General features: G+C 32.1%; 1 protein-coding gene across 1 annotated transcript; it reads right to left on the bottom strand.

The window, feature by feature from the left end:
- Positions 1–8305: 8305 nt before the first annotated feature.
- Positions 8306–20428, bottom strand: LOC143085664 (uncharacterized). Its single transcript, XM_076262152.1, has 7 exons — positions 19709–20428; positions 12506–12578; positions 11730–11815; positions 11257–11364; positions 10406–10465; positions 9927–10007; positions 8306–9383 (listed from the first exon to the last, which is right to left on the bottom strand). Exons 1-7 carry the CDS (start codon positions 19817–19819, stop codon positions 9141–9143), a joined length of 762 nt encoding a protein of 253 aa, XP_076118267.1. The 5' UTR covers positions 19820–20428; the 3' UTR covers positions 8306–9140.
- Positions 20429–26675: the final 6247 nt, after the last annotated feature.

The raw sequence follows: 26675 nt of genomic DNA, 5'->3' as shown, positions 1-26675 counted from the left end.
AGTCAGTAAGGATTACATGTTTTTGGTATTAATATTAATTCATTTATATGGTCTTTAAATTCGCATTGTACTTGATTTTCATATGATGTAGGCATAATCTTTCAATCAGTTAAATTGAGGTCTGAAACTGGCATGTCAGCAATTGCTAGTAGTCCTTTGTTCATGTATGTATCATAATGATTGTCATTTTGCTTAGTTTCTTTTGTTATCTGTTCAGATATCGGACTCGAACTTCTATCAAATTGAGTTTTACTGTGCGTATTGCTATGTGTTCCTTTGTTCTACATTGGCTAGAGGTATTAGGGGGATGGGGTGAGATCTCACTAATTATGTTTAACCCTGCAGCATTTTTGTGCCTGTCCCAAGTCAGGAGCCTCTGCCCATTGTTAGTCTTGTATAATTTTTAATTTTAATTTGTTCATTTATATGTTTTGGAGTTTAGTGTGACGTCCAATTTCACTGAACTAGTACACAGTTTTATAGAGGAGCCAAGCTGAGGACCACCTGCGGATGCGTGATTTTCTCGCTGTGTTGAATGCGCATTTGTGGCCTTCGGTTGTTGTCTGCTATATGGTCGGGTTGTTGTCTCTTTGACATACTAGTATTCCCAATTGTCTAGAGGTAATATAATCAGGGTGCCACATAGACTCATAAATTTTGAAAGTTGACATAAATATAAGCGGGTTTACATGATCAACTAATGAATAAAAGAGGGGTGGGTGGTTTATGCCAATGAGACTGCAACACAACAACACAAAACAGGGACCATGAGGTCAGCATAAGATCTTCTAGGACAGAAAGTGTATAAAATGCATTCATTAAATATATGTAAGTTTTGCCTTCATCAGGAACGTCCAAACCCAAAAAGTTTAAAGCAGTGATATATAATCAACTAAATGTTTTTTTTTTAAAGGGGCACTAGCTACGAGATACATAAAAAATCAAAAGTATGATTTTTTTTTTGTTCAATCATTAATGAAAGTGAAATAGTGAAATGATAATTTGCTTTTATCAGCTAAAATGGTTCAATTTTGTCAAATTAAGCTAATAAACATTGATAATGAGTTATTCACTTGCAAGTGAATAATTCGACCTTATTAAACCCGTATTCATGTGAACTCCAATTTAACCCTGTAAAAGAGATAGAATAATGCATGCATTGTCCGTGTACGGTTATTTAAAGGAAAAGAATGTCAACATTGAAAGTGAAACAAAGGTAAATAATCTGATCAACTGATTCGATCCACAAAAAGTCATTTTTATAAAGGTAAAAACGACGGTAAACTTACATTTTGAGTCTGTAATACAAAATTTAACAGACTTATAAAAATCCAATTGCACGTGTTGCTTAATCTTATTATATTATGTTTATGTTTACATCGCTTATATGGTCATAGAAGGTCAAATCGATTGTTAATTAGATGACGTCTTGGATAAAATTCACAAGAAACAAAGCTACATCTTTTTGAGACCATGTCCTGTAAATTGTTTATTTTATACTTTTGATCGTTTGGAAAAATGATTTACATTGTTATAAATAAAATATGAGAATTTGATTCAAATCGGTGAACATGAATTTGGAAGCTAGTACCCCTTTAAAGAAAAAAATCAGCCACTCATGTATTGTAATTCATATGATCTGGAACATGTATACACAAACATTAATTGTTACAGCTTATTTGAAAACCTAGTCTGAACATTTACTCGTACATGTAACGAAATTGCACAGGTATTTAAACGTTATGTCATTTATATGTCATTTAAGTGCATTTAAGTTCATACCAACTATTATTACAATAAAATTTATATATTTGATAAATGAAACTGAAATCAAATAAATTTTATCTCAATCGAATTCTAGCCACAAAAAAAACCTAACAAATTCTTGGAATACTAAAAAAAAATGTAACGTGATAACCGGATATATGCGTTGTGTAAACTAACTAACTAACTAATTTTATTCAGTATAAAATCCAGTACAAAAGGATCATCGCTGAAACACAAAAACACATATAAAAAAACATATACAAAACAAAAATAAACATAACAGACAACAATTTTGACACTTATAACAAGCAAGAGACAAAACTCACATTTCAATATTATGCAATTATTCCCACTGATGAATGTCTAATCAAAATACATTTGTCTATATATATAAGAAATCTGGTGAGAACATCAGTCTCCGAACAGTTCATTAATTCATCTTCAATTTTGTTATCAATACAATGTGTACATATTCTTTGATCCAAAGGCGTTTTATTATATCTGCCTTTTTCAATGTGTAAATTGTGGTTAGAAATTCTTAATTTACATAATTGTCTAACATATTGTTTTTGGGATATTTAACTTTGTATAAGTCTCAGGTTTATATTCCTCTTTTAACTTGTAATATGTGCGTAGTTTGTTTTGCTTTTCACCTGACAAACATGAGAAAAAATAATTTCCATATCTTTCTTGTAATATCTTTTTCACTGCAGATATGAGTTTTCCTTCTGACATAGTTCCTTTATTATTCCAAACATGGTCAAAATTAATTAATTTTAGAAACTTAAAAATGTGTTTATTGAAGGTAAATGGAAAGGTACAATCAACTTCTTCGATTGACTTATATGCTAATTTTGAAAAATTCAAAAGAGGGTCTTTATACAAATATAGCCAGTATTTAAGAGATTGCAAAATAACAAATATAGAGATTGGATAACGACCAAGTTCTGCCGTTTATAAGTGTATAATAACAAAGGGTAATTGTTACATAAAGGTGAAGACATTTTAGCTAAATTTATTGTGTTTTTAAGCGAGGCTTTTTGTGAATTAAAATGTCGGATATGTTGGGACTTAATCAAACGTTGGACAAATTCTACAGCAAAAATGCTACACCACAGCGTGATCCAGTTAGTTACACAAAGTTATTCAACTACGTTACTGAAGTTGTGAAAAAAGTGGGAGAAATAGCACCCCAATTCAAACCAAAAGAGTTGGTACTTGTAGGGAGCTCGGCATCGGATGTTTCTGCGATTAGAGCTCAAGAGATGGACCGCCTTCTACTGATAGACATTAAAGGAAAGGTAGAAAACATAGACAGGTTACATGAATTTGTTAAGCTAAAAGTCGATTCGTCGGTTCAGGCTGTTTGGAAAGAGTGTATAAATGAAGAAGGCTATTTAGAACCACGGAAGGTTTCGACCATGTTCAAGAAAATAGTCGATAAGGCGACACGCTTGGTCAATGACGAATACAAGTCGGGATATTCAGGTATTACTGATCCAGCAAATCAAATAGAGATTGGTGATGGTTGCTCAGTTGCATTAGCTATCTCTGGATCATTTGGACCAGCTAACTGTGCGTTTGGAAACACAAAATGTGATCTTGTTCTTGAAATTGATTGTGAAGGAATACCTCCAACACGCTTAGCATCATGGTTAGAAAATAAAGATAAAAAGAATGAGCAATGGCCTGCTTTTGAAACAGTGGAAACAATTCGGAATGGTAATGGGTATGGTCTAGTAGCTAAGACTTTACACGGTGGGATTAAAAAGCATATTGATAGTTATGATGCATCACTTCTATGGCAATATTCTGTTTCTCGTGCAGAATCATGTCTATTAAAAAATTGTAACGACCATCTCACATACAAGAAGCTTTTGGTAATTCCAAAAGCGGTCCGAACCTATGAAATACCTGAAAAACGCCTTTTAAATTCACTAGATAAGTAATACATGAGTTTACGCAAATAGGGCTTTGTTTTTACCTGTAAAATACACCCTTAACTGATGCAATTAAATCTTATTTAGTGCTTCTTGTATGCCCTGTCTTTAATTTTGACAAAAAAATATTTAATTTGAATGAAATAAATAAATTGTTTTTACATTACTGCAACTTTGGAACACACTTCCTTTTTTAAAAGGTTATCAATGATTGCTATGGAAGTTAAATTATAATGATTATATAAATTCATGGTTTTACTAAACAAAGGTGTCATTTTTTAAATTGTTTAAGTTGCTTTATATACTATTCTACATGTATAGGTATTTTGATAAATAAAACAAAAAATCACTGCATTATTTACTTTACTCAACTGACATCCTTACTCTATACTAGGCTTAGGTTGAAATGATTAAAAGTGTCCAGTAACCATAAAATATATCTGAAAGATTCAAAAATTTTGAATAACATTGAAAAAGTTAGTCACAATTCATTTTAAGATAATTTGATCAGTTTATGTTGATAAATATGGTGTTGAAGTAATATTATGTTTATTGTGAAATTTTGGTTTAAATGCATTATAATGAAAACATTTATAATTTGAAATTGTTATTCAAATTCCCAGTTTTTAAATTGATAAAATACAACGTATAGATACAAAAAATAGGTCAAGTCTGGTTCAGACTAGGTCGGGCGGGTATCGGTCAGACTTGGTCAAGCATGGTTCAGACGCGTTTAAAAATGTAAAATATAGTAAGTTCAGACTATTATTAAGTATGGTTCAGACTACAGTCGAGTATTTTCAAGTAAATTTCAGACCAATTCAGACTGGTCGAGTAAAAATCAGTACAGTCGAGTACAGATATAGGCCATTTCAGACTTTTACTGGTTTGTAGTGGGAGCAAAAAGATTCATTCTCATTTGACATGTTTATACAACACAGTTGTCTCTCTTTGCATTCTCGTTTTATTTTCGCTGTGAAATTTATTAAATTTCCTTAAAATGATTTATGATTTATATAGCAACGAATTCCTGTCATGAAATTTAACCAAATGCCAGCTTCTTATACCCAATTTATTCATCAAAATATATTGTGTTGCTCGGGGTGTCAGATTTTGCGTCTCAAGGGGTAGATGTCAATTTTTTGTTATAAATTTACTGTTTGCATAAGTATGAATTATTTTTAATACTTAGGATTTTCTTATCCCATGCATAGCTAACCTTAGTCGTATTTGGAACACAACTGTTTGGAATTTTGGGTCATCAATGCTCTTTATGCTTGTTTGGCTTTTTGACTATTTTGATCTGAGCGACACGGATGAGTCTTATGTAAATGAAACGCTCGTCTGGCGTATTAAATTATAAGCCTGGTACCTTTGATTACTATTGATGTCGAAATGTATTATTACATTTTGATTTGTGTATTTCTCTGTCCTGAATGTTCTTGCATTTATTTGTACTGTAGTCCTGTCATGTAAGGTTGTCCTTTAAGTGTTTGTTATATTTAACATTGCCATAAAAGGGCGAGGTTTGGCTAGCCAAAAAATCAGGTTCAATCCACCATTTTTCCTTAAAATGTTCTGTACGAAGTCAGAAAATTGCAGTTGTTATCTTATTGTTTGTTTATGTGTGTGTTACATTGTCGGTTTGTTTTTGTTGCACTTTAGTGTTTCTGTTGTTTCCTTCTTATAGTTGATGTGTTTCACTTGGTTTCAGTTTGTAACCCGGATTTGTTTTCTCTCAGTCGATGTATGACTTATTAACAGCGGTATACTACTGCTTCCTTTATTTATGTGACTTTGATCTGTTGAATAGTAATAAACGTGTTTTGGGTTTTTTTTCTTCAGCAAATGACTGCATTTTATACATTGCAGTTACATGTTTTCTGACGATGTTGAATGCATATATAAGTCACAATACAAGATACCATAGATACATTAAATTTTGTCTTTTTTGGTGTAGGATTTATCCAGATGCAATCCGCTTTCTTATCTAGACTTTATAAGATGAAGGTAAATCGAATCATACCTATTATGAAGACTAGAATAAGTCACATAAGAGTTGCCATCTGTAGCAGACATTCTTAAATTTCAGCATGAACCTACAGCCGGACAAGCCGATATGATATACATATGTTTTGCTTCATCAATCAAGAGTAAACATTTGATGCTTTCATGACGTTCGATTACTATGAAATGTCCGGTGCAATCGCTATATATATGAATTGGTGTTTATAAAATGCTATAATAAACAAATATTGTACTAGATTCCTTTTTTATTATTATTTTATCACGTATGAATCTTGGGTTTGAATCGTGAGTTAATTGGAACATGAATGACTAAGTTTAGCACCATTATAACATTTTAACCCTCAGACATTGTTTTAGATATCAGGTTCACTAAAAATTGTACAAAATACTGGACAGTATCTTTACTACATCAGTGCTGACGTTAATGTATAACTCTAAATAAAATACGCGCTGCGTTGCTGTAACATACAAAATGTATCTCAGTTAATATGTTGCGCTGAAGCAATTTCATACTTTACAGTATTCTATACTAGATTCATTAGACAGAACGACTATGAAATTCTCACTGAGTATGGCGGGAAATGCATAGCAGGAGGCGCTCACCTTGTCAAAGTATCCGATCTTGCTCCTTTTGGAGTTCATGCATTTTCCCTAGTTTCTGTTTGTTACCTTAAATTGTCTTTTCCTTATCGATTTACGATATCTGAACATCGGTAAACTACTGTAACCTTAATTTGCTAATTCTTTTAAGGTACGTACATCGTGAGTGTTTAATTAATGTATCAATACCAATATGATGCTCAAGCGTGTCGCTATTAGAACACACAGTTAATAAAATATCAAATCATTTGAAACGCGAAGTCAAAGATAATTTTTGTCAGATTTGTCACAACGTTTAGGAACGGTTGGTTTTAATGGTCTTTAATATCGTTCCGACTGATTTGATTCGAGTGTCACAATTAGTATTTTGTAGACAAAACGTGCGTCCTGTCTATCATCAGAACAGTAGTCAGCATACGTTGACATGAAGTATCATTAACATGGTCGTAATAATAAATTAACCACTTGCAAAACTGTAAAAAAAAAAAAAAAAAAATCTAAGAATCTTCATACCCCTTGAGTAAATAACCTTATCAATATTTGGTAAAACCTTATGAAATGTTGGGTTCTTAATGCTCTTCAGCGTCCTTCTCTTTTTCAGTATTTGGCCTTTTCTAACTTTTTGCCTCGAGCGTCATTGCCCTTTGGTGAGTCTTGGGGGAACGAAACGCGCGTCTGACGTACAAAATTTGAAACCTGTTATTTATGATGAGTTCATGTTATAGGACAGAAGAGTATTATCAATGATGAGTTTTGGCTTCCATTTGGTCGATACAACTGCCGGTAGACGCTTCGCCTCCGATGTTAGTACCTGCTCAGCTCAGATCTGTTCCTATTGTCTTTGTGTTGTCGGGATGTACAAGTACCCGTCCACGTCCACTTGTATATTTGTCCATCTGATGAGTTCAGCCTTTTTCAACTGATTTTTATAGTTTGTTCTTATGTTGTACTGTTATACCTCTGTCCCAGGTTAGGGGAGGATTGGGATCCCGCTAAAATGTTTAACTCTGCCACATTATTTATGTATGTGCCTGTCCCAAGTCAGGAGCCTGTAATTCAGTGGTTGTCGTTTGTTTATGTGTAACATATTTGTTTTTCGTTCATTTTTTTATATATATATATATAAATAAGGCTGTTGGTTTTCTCGTTTGAATTGTTTAACATTGTCATATCGGGGCCTTTTATAACTGACTATGCGGTATGGGCTTTTGTCTCATCGGCAATCATACCACATCTTCTTTTTTATATTAGAATCTATTCTAACATAAAATATCATTGATGCGATCATTTTCTGCATATTTACAGTTCTTTAAAAGTTAAATATTCGAAACAGTATCCCCAAGGGAAAGGTAACCTAAGTCAGATTATGTACAACTGTTTTTGTGCTGTAAGTTTTTAATGCTATATTCAGCTTCGTGATTGATTTAGACTTCTATCATTCTTGGTTTGTGCGCCGATGACTTGTCATATGTAGATAGAACGCACGTGTGGCGTTCTATATCTGAAGTCTTGTGTCTTTGGTGAGTTTGCATCCTGACCATGCTCTTGATGTTTTACGATTGCATCGTTCACTGTATCTACGTGTATGTGTTCTACTAAGTTTTCATATCTGTTCACTGTTATCCTTACCCTATTCTCATCTTACCATATGTAAGGAAAGTGCTGCTACACACTCTGCAAGTTTTGAAACGATTCCATAATTTAATAATTCTATGTAAGGTTTGAAGCATCTTCGTTATCCCAGGGTAACGATCAACTCTTTAGAGAAGGGAAGTGGGTCGTAACACTTGGCTAGCGAAGGTGGAGTTGTCTTGGTTTGTTTTCAGGCTTAATCACTACCTCTATTTAACGTAGTATCATAATTTCTCGCCCTTCGTACTTTTATAATCAATATATAAATTATACTTAATTTGTGTCGACAACCTCAACCATTTTAGGATACATTTTGGTTTATAAAATTGACAAACAAAAAGTATTTGATTCTTTTTATTATTTCATCAAGTATAAATTCATTGTAAAATGAACTATTGAGTTTGGCACCATTATTATCCTTTAACTGGCAATTATTGTTTCGTCAGGTTTTCTTCAATTGTACAAAATGGAACAAAATCTTCTTTCACATCAATTATGCTTTTGGTAATGCATTACTGTTTGTGAAAACAGTTATTTATGTTCTTGGTACACAAATTGTTTGCAACCATTACAAATCCGTGTTAGAAAAACAATCTTTAGAGTATACAACTTATTCCCTGAGTCTTTATTAAAGCACTTTCAGAAAATATTTCTGAACAATGTTTAGCCAGTTCAAGTATGCAGCATTATTCATCACTTAAATTATAAAAAAACAACATTTTTAACAAATAATTTTGACTAGAAACAGTCATATATGAACAGGTTTTGTCACTCACTCCGATCACATCTTGTTAATAAATTATATATAACTCATTTACTCTATTTCTCTTGGGTTGTATCATATTTTTCGGAACAGGCAATAAGAGGCATTGGTGTAATAGAAGCCAACCATTCGTAACAGTTCGGTAGTATACCCCTTCCAATGACCGCAGTCATGTTCTGTATACATGTACCACCAGGCTAAAAATGAGTACCATTTGCAGATGGTACACCTCCCGTTATCACAATGCAGCTACATTGTATGTACGTAGTACATGTAGCACTCTTCTTCTAATTTGCGTCTATCTTCCATGATTACTGCAAACTTCTTCCGAACAGCACAAACTTCATTTTATCCAAAGATCCACTTGGACTAGATTCAAGTTATATCCACATTATATCCATACAATATATTCATATCCACACAATATCCACCGTTACTTGATAACAATTGTTATTGCTTGATTGCACATTAAATGTATGTGAATGATTTGATATAGGTTCCTCTTTGGGTTGAGGATATATTTGTTCATAATTTGGTGGATTCAATTCTTTATTCGGATCACTTTCAGTATAAGGAGGCAAATGATATCCGAATGGAAGTTCAACTGTTTCAACTGAAAAATCTTGTCGACATCTGTGAGACCGATGTGTTCTCTGCAAAATCAAAATCAAATTTAAACTAATGGAACCAAATTGTTTAAAGAATTCATAAATTTAATGATATACAGGTAAATATTACAAAACAAGATATGAATCTGTTCGGAAGAGTATCAGATGTCAGGTCGGAAGATATTGAGAATGAATTATCAGAACAACCGTCAGAGAAGAAAATACACATATGTTTTATTTTGTCTTTGATAGGTCCATCTTATACAAAAGCAATATTTTGGTTCGGTATGCTTCCACACAACTTAACCGCATTTATAAAACTGCTAAACCTTACTGGGTGTACATCAGTGTATCTTACTGGTATTCTAAGTATGATTTGAGTTGCCTAATCTTCCGCTATCTATGTTTCAATTTATCTAGTAGAAAATGTGTTTTTTTAATTTATTTTGTTTATGTGTTTGACATAGTGTTGCCTACTCATCAATTACATAGCATTTCTCATTAGAGAACATTTATGCAGTACACTGAGTCTTGTTTATCCTAATATACTACCATGAGCTTTAAAAGGAATAAACTGGTAAAACTTACTGGTTTGTATAGGTATTCATATGTTCCCCTTCCTTCTGAAAGCTCCTGGTATTGTGAGACGACACAGGCAAAACAATAACACTGAAAATTAAATGAAAATAGTCAGATATATATCAGTAGTTCTATCATTTTTAAAGATACAATTGATAGATTATTAATGTGAGCAAGTAAACGTTCGAAAACGTTATTTATTGTATATTTGAGTATCTTTATATTTATACCATTTGTAGAATATCGCATACGTTTTTAATTAACAAAGTGAGGGTAAACTAAGACATTATAATTTGTTTCTGGTATCAACCTTATGCAAAGTTAACTCATAAAGATGGTAACTTAACCTGTTTCATTCGTTAATAATTTCATATTTTTCGTAAGATTTGACACAACTGAATAGGTCACCTTTTTTTTTTAAATGTATTTCAATCTGCTACCATTGTCACTAATTCATTCCAGAGGAGTGCTTAAAGTTGTACACTTACGTTTGCTATGAGTTTAAAACAGTAAAAGAAAACCCATATAATTTCCCACGCATGGAGTGTCTGAAAGTGAAAAAACGTACTTATAAATAAATAATGCAAATCAGCAAACAAAATAACAATTTTATCTTAATTCTTATATCATATTAATTCCTATTAAGGAGAGCTTTGCATAAACATCTGTTGCACGATGAAGAAATAATACAAGTACACGTATGACATCTGGATACATATATTTCATTAGAAAATTGAGTTTTAATATCATGGTGTGTAGAACTAGATTGTAACTTCCTACATTTGGGTTTCGTGTAGCTCAGTCTTTCGTTTTCAATGTAGTGTTTTGTTAACTTCTTTATTTTTTTCTGTCGTGGCGCTGTCAGTTCATCTCGGTTTTTGAATGTTCCCTTTAAGTTAGACTCCAGATTCTTGAATCTTGATTTGCAGACAAGTAACATTAAATTAAATGACTAACCGGCATTATAAAGCACAAGAACTACCATTCAAAGATATATTTTAGTTCACTCATAATACCATTTTTAGTTACAATAATTCGGCTGCATGATAAAGAAATATTTGTTTGCATTTTATATAATTTTTGGTCTCGTGTTTATACCTGGTTGTTATATTCTTTACGTTATCTTGAGTGAACCTGAGGATTTTCAAGACATACGTTTTAAGCGCTCATAAATCTTGCGTATTTATAATTGACAAGTATGATCCCAGGAACTACCAACCACTTGAGAAGCATGAAATATCAATGTTTTACATTACGAGGTTTGTATATATACTGTTACAGTTATAAGTAAATTGAATGCTAACTAGCTAATATTTTACTGTATGGGATAAAATTTTACCTTTTCTCTCTCCATGTGTACTGTAGTCAGTAAAGCTACAGAACCAGTTTCATATAAAACATTTAAAATCAACATATATATCCATGGCAACAATAAATATCGTTTGTCCTGAAAATAGAGAAACACATGACATATTATAGATAGACTTCAAATGTATTGAATATATATTTTGCGATCGATAATTATTAAAACATATTTGCAGCTTATGTTAACATCTCTTTTTTGTTGTAAAACTTGAAAAACAAACGTAGTATCACCGACTCTGCGAGACCCTCATTAATAGTCAATGTCGTTAAACCCCTACAGTAGTAAATAAAATCGTGAACAAAGTGTCCGAGAATTGTCTTGTACATTAAAAAAAAGGATTTTCCAAAAACTAGTCCATAGAATATGAAGAAATGTGTATATATGTTCATTGAATAAAAAAAATCTTCCAATTATAAACCATTTTTTTTTATTAAAAATTAACTTACCAACTGAACACCGGGTATAAGGACTAGAGAAGTGGTTATCATTAAACCATACAACACAAAACCAGCATATACTATCCCTTTATATTCTGTAAACATAAAATTATTTTCATAATTCTCGTATTTAAAATACTACAATCAATTTTCTAATGCTCTCGTAATTTTAATTTGTATATTGTATCATATTTAACACAAATTGTAGAAATATAAATTGTAAATTTAAATGAAGAGCTTGACATTTTCTATAGGCACAACCTGTTTTTCTGTTATTGTTGAAGGTTGTATATTTGCCTATAGGTGTCTCTTGTGTGTGTCGTTGCGATACTGCCTCATTGACGAGAACCCCACATCTCCTTTTAATCATATAAGGTTCAAGAAATATAGTCGACTACCACATAAGATCACAGAAGTGTGGAGTTTAAGTCAATTTGATTCAATTCATAAATTCTACAATTGGTCGTTTGGTGAACATTGTAGATCTGTTCACTTTCATTTTGAAATCTTTTTTATTTTATTTGTGTTTTGGGGGACTGTTTTGTTCCGTGGAGAAATGCTTTTTATGTTCTTTTGAAATGTGTGCCTTTAAACTTGCATTACATATTTTATTATAATTTAACTAATTGGTCAATTTGCATATTTAATGATATAAAAAAAAAAAGGTGCTCGGTCAAAAGAACTGGAACCCTGTTTATATTCATTTTTGGGGTTTTGTAGAATGATAATTCATTTTCCTTTTTACTTTTATGCATCAGCACTTAAAATATAACATCGTATCTTACCTGGGGAATCCTGTATTAACTGGTAGCCAACGTACCGGAAAAGGTAAAATACAAGACACACAAGGGAGACAATCTGTAAAATAGGATTGTGAAACATTTTAAATTATGATATTAAATCCTTTAAATTTTATAACAAAGAAAGTTATGCCAATAAACAACCCTCAACGAACGAAAAACCGACTGTAAATGTTGCCAGTTGACAATTCACTGCCGGCAAATGTTATATAACTACAATGCGACATGCAAAGACCTTTAAAAGTACTATAAATGTTGCCAGTTGATAATTCCAAAATGGCAAATGTTAAAAGTACAGAGACAACGATCTTAGAAATTACTGTTGAGGTTGCCAGTTGACAACCCACAGACGGCAAATGTACAACGATCTTCAAAAGTACATAAAATTTAGCGTGTTGATAATTCATAGACGCGGCAAATGTTAGAAGGATAAAGAGACAACGATCTCCAAAAGTACAGTAAAGGTTGCCAGTTAACAATTCACAGACGGCAAATGTTAGAAGGACGAAGAGAGTACGATCTCCAAAAGTACAGTAAAGGTTGCCAGTTAACAATTCGCAGACGTCAAATGTTAAAAGTACAAAGAGACAAAAGATCTTTAAAAGTTTCTTTTCATACTTTGTGGTAAGATAGTGATTATGTAGATCGTTTCTATAAGGCACTTTTATATCAGTCCTCGTATCAGTATAAATATTATCGCATCAGCCTACAGTTACCAAGGATCATATCATTTTATCTTTTGTGTTCGTGTAAAATGAGGCTTTTCGATACTTTATTTAAGTTTATATTCAGTTGAAAATATTCTTTTTTACTTACAAACATTTATACTGTATTCCTTATTTCAATATTTTTATTTTCTATTGTCGAAAAGAAACTATATTGTCAATTTTAATGCTAAACATATGTTCGTTCATATTAAGTGTGATGATTTTGCCCGTACTGAGTTTTGGTTTTAATGAATTTATATATATATCTAAATATAAGATAGAGATATGAAAATTTCGATGTACAATAATATTTTCAGAAGCAAATGAGTGTGAATAAAAAGAAGCTTGGTTAACTTAGTCAACGAGCAACACAACGATTCTTAAAATCTTATAGAACACGCAAAGTGATAAAAAACAAGTTTCATCTTTTGTTTTTTAAAAGAAAACTGCTGTCATTTTTGTATTTAAAATAGTATTTCACTAAAAATAAAATGACTTTCTTCTATAAGCTTCATTTCTAAATAACGTTTACAAGAATGTATACGAGCATTTACAAATGAAATCGCGTCTCTTCCTATATACATATCAAGTCATAAAGTTGGGTTTAACACTGCAGTAACATGGATTGAAATATTCACCCCAATCGGGATCAAGACTAGGCCATGACCCCCTCCTACTCCCCTACCCGCAAAAAAAATAAATATACAACAAATAAAACAAAAACAAAATCAAACAAATACTGACATCTCCCTTTTTATTAGAACTGATGTGTACATACCCCAACCACGCCAATAAATGCATTATTTAACTTAAAAATTGATTCTTTCATTTTAGTTTAGTAGGTATTTTAACTTTAAAATTTCCTAAGAAATGTCATGTCAGTGAGTAAAAATCTTTAGGCTTTTCAAAACATTTAGATTTATTTATGATTTGAAACAGATTATTTTAAGGGTGCAGCAATGCAACTTAAATTGACATGTCTCTATTCATAATCTAAATATCTTCTCAATGGAAAAAAAAAAACAAGGACATCGAAACTAACCTTTTCAAAAAAGTTTCAATGGCACTCAAATTAAGACATGCGATATAAAATTCCTTCTTTATATTCAGTGACAATACATTTAAACCATTGAAAACTAAAATACATGAATACCATTTACCCTTTGAGTTTTAATACTTAAAAGTTAAGTACCTTCATTTTGGATGGGACAATTTAATGACTATAGGTCTTTTGGAGAATTAATATATGGTTTAAATAAAAAAATAAATTCTCACATTATACAGGCACCTAATAAAATTCACAAGGAACATTTTAGCCATCTTTTCATTAAACTCTACTTTAAATATCATGGGAATATCAAGTCTAATAAGGCATACAAAACGATTATACAAATTTTAACTGTTTCGTTTCAATTTCAAGTTATCGTCAATTTTGGTGTGAATTTGTTTTAAAAGCATATATACTTCTTATATTGTAATGCAAACTAAATTATACAAAATATTTGAACTGTCATGCACCGTATATCAGGTGGGTGATGATGATACTGGTCGCTTTCTTCGTTTTTTCTTTTTTATCAATTCAAAATTTTAAAAGTTTGAGGTAGACGGATTTAGGTTTACAACTGGTTTATAAGTAAGTAGATTAGCCACTCCACATAAATATGTGCCGTCTCAGACGTCAGTGGTTGTCTCGTCCCATTTCTTAATGATATGTAAAGAAAGTTGGTGCTATAGACAGCTCCTTAATTTATTGATAACCCTTTTGTCAGACAGACAACTTCAAGATCGGCTATACTTTAAAGACATGTAAGACCAGTAATAACATGAACGGTACCATTTTTCTACACCAGATGGACATTTTAACAATAAAGATCTCTTCAGTACTAGTAATGCTCGAGGCCTTCTTAATATTTTAATTTCAAAACTTATAAACAATGAAGAGCTCATAAATTAATATAAAAAAAAAGAACAAAAAGTATAGGCTAGCCAAAGCGAGAGCCAAAGCCGGGTAATGAATTACCCACAACCCACCAGCAGAGGTGTCGACCTAATAGTAGCAATAATACTAATGTTACAAAATGGCATATTGAATATGATTTGATGAGTGTCTGTTTTATTTACGTTCATCCTGCATCTCCTTTTATGAATACATTTTCCATATAATATTACTGAGTGCTTTTCTGAATGTCTGACTATCAGTGTTTTGGTACTAGTGATGGAATCTACAAATGTATGTATGATATCTCGTGTGTGATTGAACTTTTTAAATGAGGTGAATGAAGTGTTTCACATGGTGAACAAATTGTGTGCTGACTTAAACTTAAAACTTGTAAACATACAATTATCTACATTCAGAATATCATTAACACCCCAGAGGTGATAAGAACAAACAAGTACCTTGTCAAAATTTGTCAATTTTAAAATCAAAGAGAAAAGGAGACATTTATTCTAGTGTTATTGTATTTATTGCCCTTTTAACAAGTCTATCAACTATGGACACATATTAAGCACACATGTCCTCGGGTAGATACTGGCTTTATAATCATGTAATTACATAAATATTAATTTAGGAAATATAACAACTTTATTGATTCAATGAGTAATAGCCCTCCAGTTCTGGTCAAACCTAGTGGTGTTTTAATAAAATATGTGAATCTTCTTATGGTCAATTACTGGCTATTTAAAAAAACAAACAGTACCAAGGGATAATGTCGCCTTGTGTCATAAAAGTATGTTATCAACGTACACAGAGTGACAAAACCTAATCTATTTGTTGAGATTTCACTAGATCAAACGGACTATCTCCAGACGGTTTATTAACACTGAAACAGAAGGTGTGAGACTAATAAGTTGATACATGTTTGGGCTATCTAATCACTTTGAAATAGATTCCTTTAACTTATCAGTCTTTCTTAATGTCGGATCTAACTCTAAGCTAACTCTGGTATAAAAATAACGTCCTTTTTTTAAAATTCATCGGATGTTATAATTCTGAATTGTTTGAGTTTTGCCAAATTGGGGTGAGGTTTTCTCGAAAAAAAAACACCTCCTGAATAACTTTTGAAATGAAGGTCGTCAGTCTAAAAGTCAACTTTACTCCGAAATTAACCAGCTTAAAAAATGATTAAATGTAATCTTTATAAATACTATCCCCTACTACATTGCGCAACAGCTTACATTGCTGGTATCGATCATCTGGATGCAATATGTCTGCATGCTATACATATTTTGACAAGCTAAGCTCTATAAACGGAAAATATAATTTGATTTCATTAAGTCAGTTTTTATTTGTAAGCCTTGTTTTGACATCAGAAATAATAACACGTTAAATAATGTTTTACCAATGACATTACAGGCCTCAAACATTGTACTTTTAACACGAAAATGATAACCGTCCATGACCGATAATTTAGCAAAAGTGCATGTTTTCATCAGATTCCAGACGATTTCAATGCATTTATCGATTCTGCTTTGACTTACAGTATATATTCGGATTGAATATATTTGACGACTGTCTGGGTTAGTACTCAGATCAAAAGTTTTAATGAGATTTTCTCATTTGAATTAGCATCTTTGTAATTTCGTTGTATGAAGTAACGAAACTTGTAATATGAGCTGTTTGAGTAATTGTAAAATATGTAGCAGTTGAAACAAATATAGACATAAAATTTATAAACCACGCATGTCACGCGTTCTTCTGTTGTATATACATACAAAAATCCTTAAATGTCATTCTGTTATTGCAAGTCTATATTTTTAGTTCAATTCGGTTTTGTGTTATCACTGACACAGTGTGAACTTTTTCTTATGTTTTGACTTTAAATGTAATGCAATAGTGCCACCTTTGGTATATTATGTGTTAGTCCCCTTGGTGTTTGTGTTTCCTGCACTAAGAAAATCAGATTTTATTCTGATTAAATTTCGTGAATTTCATTACTTTGAGTATGTTGTGTTGTTGGAGAGCAATTAAGGTTTGGTTTTTATATATACCATTTCAAAGACGAAGCAATTAAAATCCAACCATACTTTCAAATTGTTCTAACCACGGTTTCTTTGAAGTACATCTGTGTATTTACCCGTTATTAATACAAATCGATAATCCGAATGACTAATTTTACAAATTGCATGCAAAGTCAATTTCTCTGGAATGTTAGGTATGCGGGGATCGATATTAAAACACCTGAGATCTTGTAAATTACAACTAACGATTGACGTCCGGACCTGATTTGAATAGAAATATTAATGATTTGTTGATTAGAGGTATAATTATTATGAAATTTAATATGTTGCTATTAAATCATTCAATATATCATTTGCCGATAAAGGTTATAAAATAGTTTTGTTAATAAGATATTTGTGATAATAAAATGTTTTGTAACACGTTGTTAACATCAGATTTTTGCATTTAAGTTACACGGGAAAATATTAATTACCAAATATGAAAATTACGGTTGTCATTTTTTTATAACAGATATATCATGTTTTACTATGTACCTTGACAAGATATATCTTTTTGTAGAATTAATTAATTTCTCATTATTTACCGGGAAACAACATTTCTATGATGATTAGGCCTTTTTTATTATTAAGGAAATGAAATTATCAGGTTAAACATTAACAGTTTATCCTGGGACACAATATATTGACAAAATACATTTCCAAGGTTTATCTAAAATGTAACCAACTCTTTATATATTTAGACCCTTTTTATTTGGTCAAGATAAAATGGGAGATAAAAGGTCATCTGGAAGTTTGTTTGTTTTCTTTTAAATTAATATATTCAACTACAGTGATGCATTTCGAGAATTTTGCATCTAGGCTTAAGTCACTTTCACCAATTCTTTAACGTTTCTTCGGGCAGAATCAATTTGTGCCAATTGCAGTTTAGGAAAGCTATTAATTGCGCCACTCTCACTTCACCGTGTGTTCTCTGTCTCTGAAATATCCCGACAGCAAACTTATATTCGAACCCTGCCTCGAAAAGAATCTTAAGAAAGGAAGAATTTTCATCTTTTCATGTTTAGCTAAAGATAAAGATTGCTTTCCAAATGGATTTTATTTATCTTTCTCATGTTAATAGGATCAAATTCAATTTTCTCTATTCTGACATTATTGTTTGACCAGAGGTTGAATGATGTCCAGATAACTCGACCATTGTCACAAGACGGCTTCACACCGATACCCTTAAGGTTGAAACTATTTGACCACACCATTCTTTTGTCAAAATTAATTGTTACCAAATTGAAAAGTGTCATTGATCAAATTAAATACATGAAAATGTTTGCTTTGAATGAAGTGATACACAAGTTGTTTACTCTGTTGTTTATTGTAGGGACTTAGGAAGTCGATAATAACTATTACCAAAAGTCTAAATATGGCTAATAAACTCACAATCCTCTTTTTTTTATAAAGATATGGTATATTTGTATTTCTTTTTGAATGGTGAAAGGCACTATATAGATTCATGCAGTTTTATATAATGAACATTTCCCTGTCATCAGAAAAATAACCAATGAACTCTTTGTTTATATATATAAAAATAAAGAGGAAGATTTGGTATGATTGCCAATGAGATAACTCTCCACAAGAGACCAGATGACACAGAAATTAACAACTATAGACCACCGTAAGGCCTTCAACAATGAGCAAAGCCCATATCACAAAGTTGGCTATAAAAGGCCCCAAAATGACAAATGTAAAACAATTCAAACGAGAAAACTTACAGCCATAATGTATGAACAGAAAATAAACGAAAAACAAATATGTAACATATCAACAAACGACAACCACTGAATTACAGGCTCGTTGTTTATAATAATTCATTTTGAAAATCTACACAATTTATGTCATTATTCTTCTACACCTTGCACACTCTCACATGATGAAACTTTTACATTCATTTTTTTCTCTGTGTTCTGAGTGTTTGTGTTTTCCATCATGAAGGTTTTCAGTCAGAAAAAAAAAGAAGTTGTCGAGGTCCAATCATAATTATAGGTCAATTGAAATTACACAGTGGTACAAATGATAAATAACAGACAAATGTAGGTTACCGTAGTTAAAAACAAAGCAAAGATCTATGTCTGTATGAATACTAATAAGATACATTCAAAATGTAGAACACACGGAATAAAGCCGATGTTGTCATGATATGTGTGGGGTAAATAGCTTGTCAAAAAGGGGTGGCGTAAACCCTCCCCGAAAATTAGTCTAAAAAAGTAAAAAACAATACGCTTATAAAAAGGTTTTGGTCATAGTAATTGGGGAACCTAACCCCTGGTCCTGTCACTGAAACTAAATGTGGTATATATATTCATCTGCATGTCTGTTTATATTTTCGGACAAGCCATGCAATTCCCTTCATTAAATTAAAAATATTTTACGAAAAGTTTCAGTTTAACAACTTTTGGACAACAAACACTCTGGTGTAAAGAAGATGAAAGTAATAAAAAAATCTCAGATTTTGTAGTAAAAATATACGTACCAGAGTATAACATCCACAGATTAATGTTCCAACTCTTGTATTTGAAAAACACAAAAAAGTCTTTATTATTGCCATACTCTCTCCTCCCTCGTTTATTCTTTTATTGCACATACAGGTAATATTAAAAGAATGTTTATGTCACAGGTAAGAGTCGTACATATTTGTGTAGATATCCTTGTCACACGGTGTACTACAAACTTAAAGATGTCTGATCAACCGTCGTATGAATGAAAAAACTACGGTGGTTAACTGAGTCACGGTCGGAACAAATACACTAAAATCTACGGTATTTAAATGGTTTGAATTTCCTACGCTCTAACGAACATCTAACGACACTTTTTGTGTCAATAACTTTGAGCAAACGGCGATATCAAAGTTACATTTGATTAGGATGAAAATAAAGCAACATGTCACAACAAGAAGATTATTCTGCTAGACGGAGTATTGATCGAAGACGGTCACAATTTGTTAGTCAATACGTCTGTCTTAGATCGAACAATTAAGCTTATAAACTTATAAATCCTGATTAGTATATAGTAAACCTTTACATAAACACTGCATTCTTTTGGGCATTAAAAGATAGAGTCATCCACGAAAGTATTTAATCCACGTCTTGATTGTTCAAGTTACAAATGAGACACAATCTGGAGAAGACGTATACTAGATGTTTATCAATATTACCTGTTCAGGTATATACGATTGACATGACATAAAACCGAACAAGAAAAACTGTAATTACAACCAGTTTAAGATCCATACAGTGTCTAAAAAACCTGTATCTACATTGATTAATTATGCCGTGCCACTGGGAGGAACAACTTATTTATTATTTAATCACTTATTGATAATAAAATTAAATATGACACACTAGAAAAATTAGTCATTAGCACTTATGATGTCACTCAAAATATATATTGACATTTTTACTATAATAATTATATTTACCTATGTTCTGAAAGAAAATTGAATTTTCTTTATGTTAATTAAAGACTATTCATAAGAAAATTTCATAGAATGATGGAAAGGGTATAATCTTAGTGTGGGAATTTATAGTTGTATTAATTATTTATCATATGAATTTATTTTCATTCTCCGCCATACATGTATTGTGTATAATTATTGTATTTATATTTCACTGATACAAAATATTGTAAAATTGTATATTCTATAAGCTGTATTGCTTCTGAATAAAAGTATTATTATGTATAATTGTATTTGGTAACTTTTTCAGAGGACAACGACACTTACACACGGCTGATAATAGTATAGTTGTTTTATTATCACAGTCTTTATACAATAAGTATTTACTGGACATTGCACTATTATGTAGGTGCTACCTAAAGAAGGAATAATTTAAGTGTTAGCATTATGATTATATTACCGGTAAAAGACATAATATTTAATGGGATTTATTTACAACGAAAAATAAAAGACTCAACAGTAACTCTCGAATACAGAAGATTCAAAAGGTCTAAATAAAGAGTACATTTCTTTCTAAACAAAATTTTGTAAACGTTGTGTGGCGTTTGTTGATGTTTTCTAAACGCTACAAAAATAGAAACAAATACATCGTTTAATCAGTGTTTACTGACCCTGTTTGAACTTTCAATAATGCATACATGTTCATGTTGGTGGTAAACAGACTTTTTACAAACGGTGAAACAATTATATCGTTTAATCAGGTTGAAGTTAGAAACAAATGTAGAGTTTGTACTAACAAACGATGAACGACGCATTTTTAGCGAGTGCATATATATAGTTTACAAGTCAAAGTTTATGTAAACTTTGCAAGTGTATGTTAGAAACAAATGATCAAAACATGTGCCCGCTTAGCAGTTTGAATCGTTTGTGCTAGAAAGAAATGATCAAAACATGTGCCCGCTTAGCCGTTTGAATCGTTTGTGTTAGAAAGAAATGCACTCAAAGATAAAGATTCAATAAAATTCGATCACTATAGTTGAGGATTTGCGCAAACGAGATGTTAATAGTTCCTCTTTGTAGATATGTTTAATCCATGTTTTTCTATGATAAAACGCTGTTCACCTGATCTAAAAAACACTCAGTTATATAGTAAAATTTCAAACTTCATAAGCAAATGTTGAAAAGAACTATAGAGACAAATATGTTGCAGCCATTATTCCCCAACCTGATAATGAGGTGAAAAAATAGATACAGTCAAAATGTTTTCAGAATGTCAAATGCTTAATGCGCTTATATTAAAAATACCAATACACTGCAAAGACGGATGATAAATTGGGGACAGGATATACTTACCTACTAGAGCATATTAGGTCACCCAAGTTTTAAGTAGAATCTAGTTTTCTGTGTAGTGTTCTGTTTCTCCTCTCGTCATTTCGTTTTTTGCCATGCTTTTTTATTTTACTCTTTTTGACTTATAAATTTCGATTGTCCCTTGGTATCTTCTGTGTCTATATTTATAAACAAACGGTTATGTACCTGTCTAGTGATTATTAATTATGATATGTAGCGGTATACGTAGCAATATTTGAGGTAAGTATATAACTGAACCTCTTTGGAAGAACACGCAATCTGAATTTTAAGTTTCGATTTTGAAAATACTTTAAAATTAAAGCATTCGCACAAACCGACAGAAAAAGATCAAGCTATAGATGATGTTATTTATGCATCAATGTTTATGTACATATATATGTATTACGTGGGAATATGAAACCCAATATTTACTATCTACATTTGTATATCAAAGTTGCATGAAACAACTCATTAAGATCGGAATATAATCCCCTTTTGTTCATTATAGTTCACGTTTTTTAATTCAAATTGAAATTAATTGTTTTTGTTTTAAAAGAAAGCCTAACATTTGCGAGAAATCCACAAACTAAGCTGTCAAATAAACCTAATTTTACGTTTAGTCGGATTAGTATGATTGTGTTGTCATATTAAAACTAGTCATAAATCAACAATGAAATCCCACGACTTTTCGTTTGTCTTAATATAGCATGCACTGAAATGAAATACAATAGAATATTAACGTGGGTGTTCTGTGGCTTCGTCAGCAGCACTTCTGTGGATGATTTAATAAGTCTGATAATCCGACACTCATAGCTAACAGCACTTTCAATAGAAAGGATGGGTTTGGAAATTATCATGCTTTCAGCTCAGACACAGAAGCTACTATGAAAAATAAAATGATGACAAGTCAAAAGGAAAGAAAATAACCTGTCATCTATTTTGCATATATTGTTTTGTATGCTTATTTTATCCGAGGCTTCGCATCGCAAATTTTACACTTTGTATATTCAATTCCATCATTTGGTATTGCAGACTATTCTTGATCTTGTCTTGGTGCAAAGTTAATCTTTAAAAAAAAATCCTCATCCTTCCCCCAAAAAAGCTTAAATCAAATGCTAGTCCACTTATGTGTGTCTTAATAAGCTGATTGCATGGACTCTTTTACAAATTAAACATTGTTTAAAAGAAGATGGTATGGATCTTTATGAAATACCTCCGAATGTTTGTCCTATGTACGCACACAATCAATTTTAAAGTAATTGTAAATGACAAACATAGAGATGTGTATGATAAACGGGAATAAAATGTAACCGCATTTATCGGAAGACCTGAAAGAAATATTACTACATTTATCAAGAGACGGGAATAAAATGTGACTATATTTATTGCGAGACGGGAATAAAATGTGACTGCGTATATCGTGAGACGGGAATAAAATGTGACGGCATTTATCGTGAAACGGGAATATAATGTGACTAGTTATTGTGATAGTGGAATTAAATGTGATTATATTTATCGTGAGACTGGAATGGAATGTGACCATATTTATCGTGAGACTGGAATATAATGTTATAACATTTGTTGTAAGAAGGGAATACAATGTGATTACATTTATCGTAAGACGGGAATAAAATGTTACTTCATTTATAGAAAGACAGGAAAGAGATTGATTTACATTTATATTAAAACGGGAATGAAATGTGACTACATTTATTGTAAAACGGGAATGAAATGTGGCTGCATTTCTTAAATATATTGTTAGACTGGAATAAAATGTGAATAAATTTATTGTAAAAGAGGGACGAAAGATACTAAATCTACATATGCATATGGAGCGTCTGGATAATCGAGACTAGATGGACATTCAAACTGATAGATCGAAAATAAACTGATAACTGCATGGCTAAAAAGAAGAAAAAACCAACCAAACAGACACATAATAATACACAATTCACAGAAGAACATAGAAAACTAAAGACTGAGCTACACAAACCATACCTAAAACTGGGGGTGATCTCAGGTTCTCCGAAAGAATAAGTAGAACCTGCATGTGGCACTCGTCGTGTTGCTCGTGTTATTACACACCCGGTAAATAGTCTAATTCAGTAGGTCACATTCGTGATAAGGGAACTGGATTGTAGTTACGATATAAGGAACATATCTGATATCATCTGTGAAACGAATATTCCATAAAGATTAATAAACTCATGAATTGCGCCCGTTAAATTTACGAAGGGATGATCTCAACATCACCGTTTTGAACTCTTGGTTTAATAGCTTCCTTGTGGTCAGCAACCATCTATCAAGGAAATTATGATAGAAAATGCAAGCCCGGGAAATCGTATCAATTGGGAGATGTTTACTCCGTATGCAGGCTCTGCTGGAATGTTGCTACATAGAAATGGAAAGTTCACAATTGGGAAGCTGAAATCATCTCTTTTGTTTTAAACCGACCCTCACTGTCAATTTCTAGATGTAAATCAAGATATGAGCAGACTTAACTGTATCTAGTTTAATCTTTATCTCTAGTTCGATGGGATAGATGCGTTCAACATGGTTACCACAGTTTGAATTATTTAGTGAGAGAACATCATCTTCTTAAATATCGCAAAAGTTAAAGTTAACGGCTAAGGCTGACTTCTTTTCTTTTTTCCTAAAAGGTTCCTGTATGAAGTCAGCCTCATAAGAATAAAGGAACAAGTCGACAAGATGAGAGGTACAATTGGTTCCCATGGGAATGTCGATATTTCGATGAAAAACACGTCCCCTGATCGTTACAAATATGTTGTCAATGAAGAAATCAAGCACGTTGATAATATCAGTTTCAGTTTGGGAGGGGGGCTTTATTTGAGGGAACAACAATATATTGGTCATTGAGGTATGAAAAGTGTTTTGCAATATTTGTGTCTTTAAAGATTGACTTAGCATGGGTTTTAATAGACATATTCAGATTCTTAATTAAGATTTTTATAAACAGCCTCATCGTATTTTAAATTGTGTTTCCAATTGACGAATTTAGGCTTATGATATTTCGGAACTTTAAATAATACATTTCGCAAGAAATTGTTATTGACAACGTTGAGGTCACTGGTAATAAGGTGGCCAGCCGGTTATATGTGAATTGTGAACTAGCTCAGGTGCAAGCAGGAGGCTTAGACTTGAATTCGTCAATGTTGAGATCATGCAAAACGTGTTTCATTCTCAATTTTATTGTAATTGAAAATTCTTGTTGCAATTGGTTTGGTATAGGTATAAGAAATGACTGATACAGACTGATTTTTAAAATAGGGAGGTATTTCTAAATGAAATAATTCATTAAGAAGAATATTGCCAAAGTGAACGCCATCGAGACAAAGGAAAGTTTAAGAAAAGTTCTTTCCTCTTTTTTTTTTTTTTTATCTTTTCCAATGCGAACTGAAATGTGAATGCATTTATATTTAAGAATGATGTCCTTGTACCGATGATAGAAAATAAGACTATATTTGTTAAATTTTTTGTTAGATGTGAATGAAATGATATTTTATTCATCGTAAGACGGGATTAACATATTACTAAATATAATGTGAGTCTACATCCGGATGAATGGGGCATACTATCCTCTAATACTCATTATATATACACGGAAATTTGATTTAAATACCACTTTATTATAAAGGTTGGTTTAAAAATAGAAAACTTAATAGTGCGAAAAATTTCAAAGTATGGAATTAAGAAATGCTGTTAAGTCAAATGATATCATAAAGGTGAAGTCCCTCATAAAAGAAAATGCTGATCCTAATTATCGGCCTTCGCTTACAGTTCAGGGAAATTCTTGTAGCACACTACATCTAGCTGTTATGCAAAGTAGACCTGAGATTGTTCGTCTACTTTTAGAAAATCGTGGTGATCCAAATCTGGAAGACGAGGCGACCAAATGCTCACCATTATTTCACGCTTATTGGGACAAAGAAAACGGCACAGAATTAATAAAATTACTTCTAGAATATGGCGGAGATATAAACCACACGAATAAAGTGTACATAACTCCTCTGATGTATATAATACAAGATAGTGTATTACCCTATCCAGAAATATGTGACCTGATGGAAAGTGTGACATTATTGGACCAAACCTCTGTTACCGGAGGAATATGTTGCACTGGGTTATGGACATACATCCGGACGAGCAAAGCGAAGGATTAGACGAAAATAATCATTTTTGCAATGATTACCTCAGGAGAATGCACCGATGATTACCTCAGGAGAATGCACCGAAAAAATAAAACGACATTTTTACAACTGTTACGTGGGACTGACGGAGATGGAGACACCCCGTTACATGTTGTAGCATCATGTGCATGCTATGATTCGATGTTATATTTCCTTGAACAAGGGGCAGATGTTAACCGGAAAAACAAAGATGGCGAAACGCCTTTGCATTATCTAGCAGCAAGCGCTGATTATAGTGGATTTTCAAGATCGTTTGAGCTGCTTTTGCAGAAAGGAGCGCACATTAACGAAAAAGACGCAACAGGTAAAGCATCACTGCACCATGCAATGTATGACGACGATCTGCGTCACTCGGGTGTAATTGAAACATTTGTTAGTCATGGGGCACAAGTTGATGACGTAGATAATTGTGAACGAAACATGATTCACAGTGTTGTTCTTAAGAAACCCAGTGATTTTTCTCAGTCTCTACATGATCAGATTATACC

The sequence above is a fragment of the Mytilus galloprovincialis genome, chromosome 8 (genome assembly GCF_965363235.1).
Source record: "Mytilus galloprovincialis chromosome 8, xbMytGall1.hap1.1, whole genome shotgun sequence".
Lineage (NCBI taxonomy): Eukaryota > Metazoa > Mollusca > Bivalvia > Mytilida > Mytilidae > Mytilus > Mytilus galloprovincialis.
Note: the sequence above shows the minus strand (reverse complement) of the source record. Positions and strands in the feature narration are given on the sequence as shown.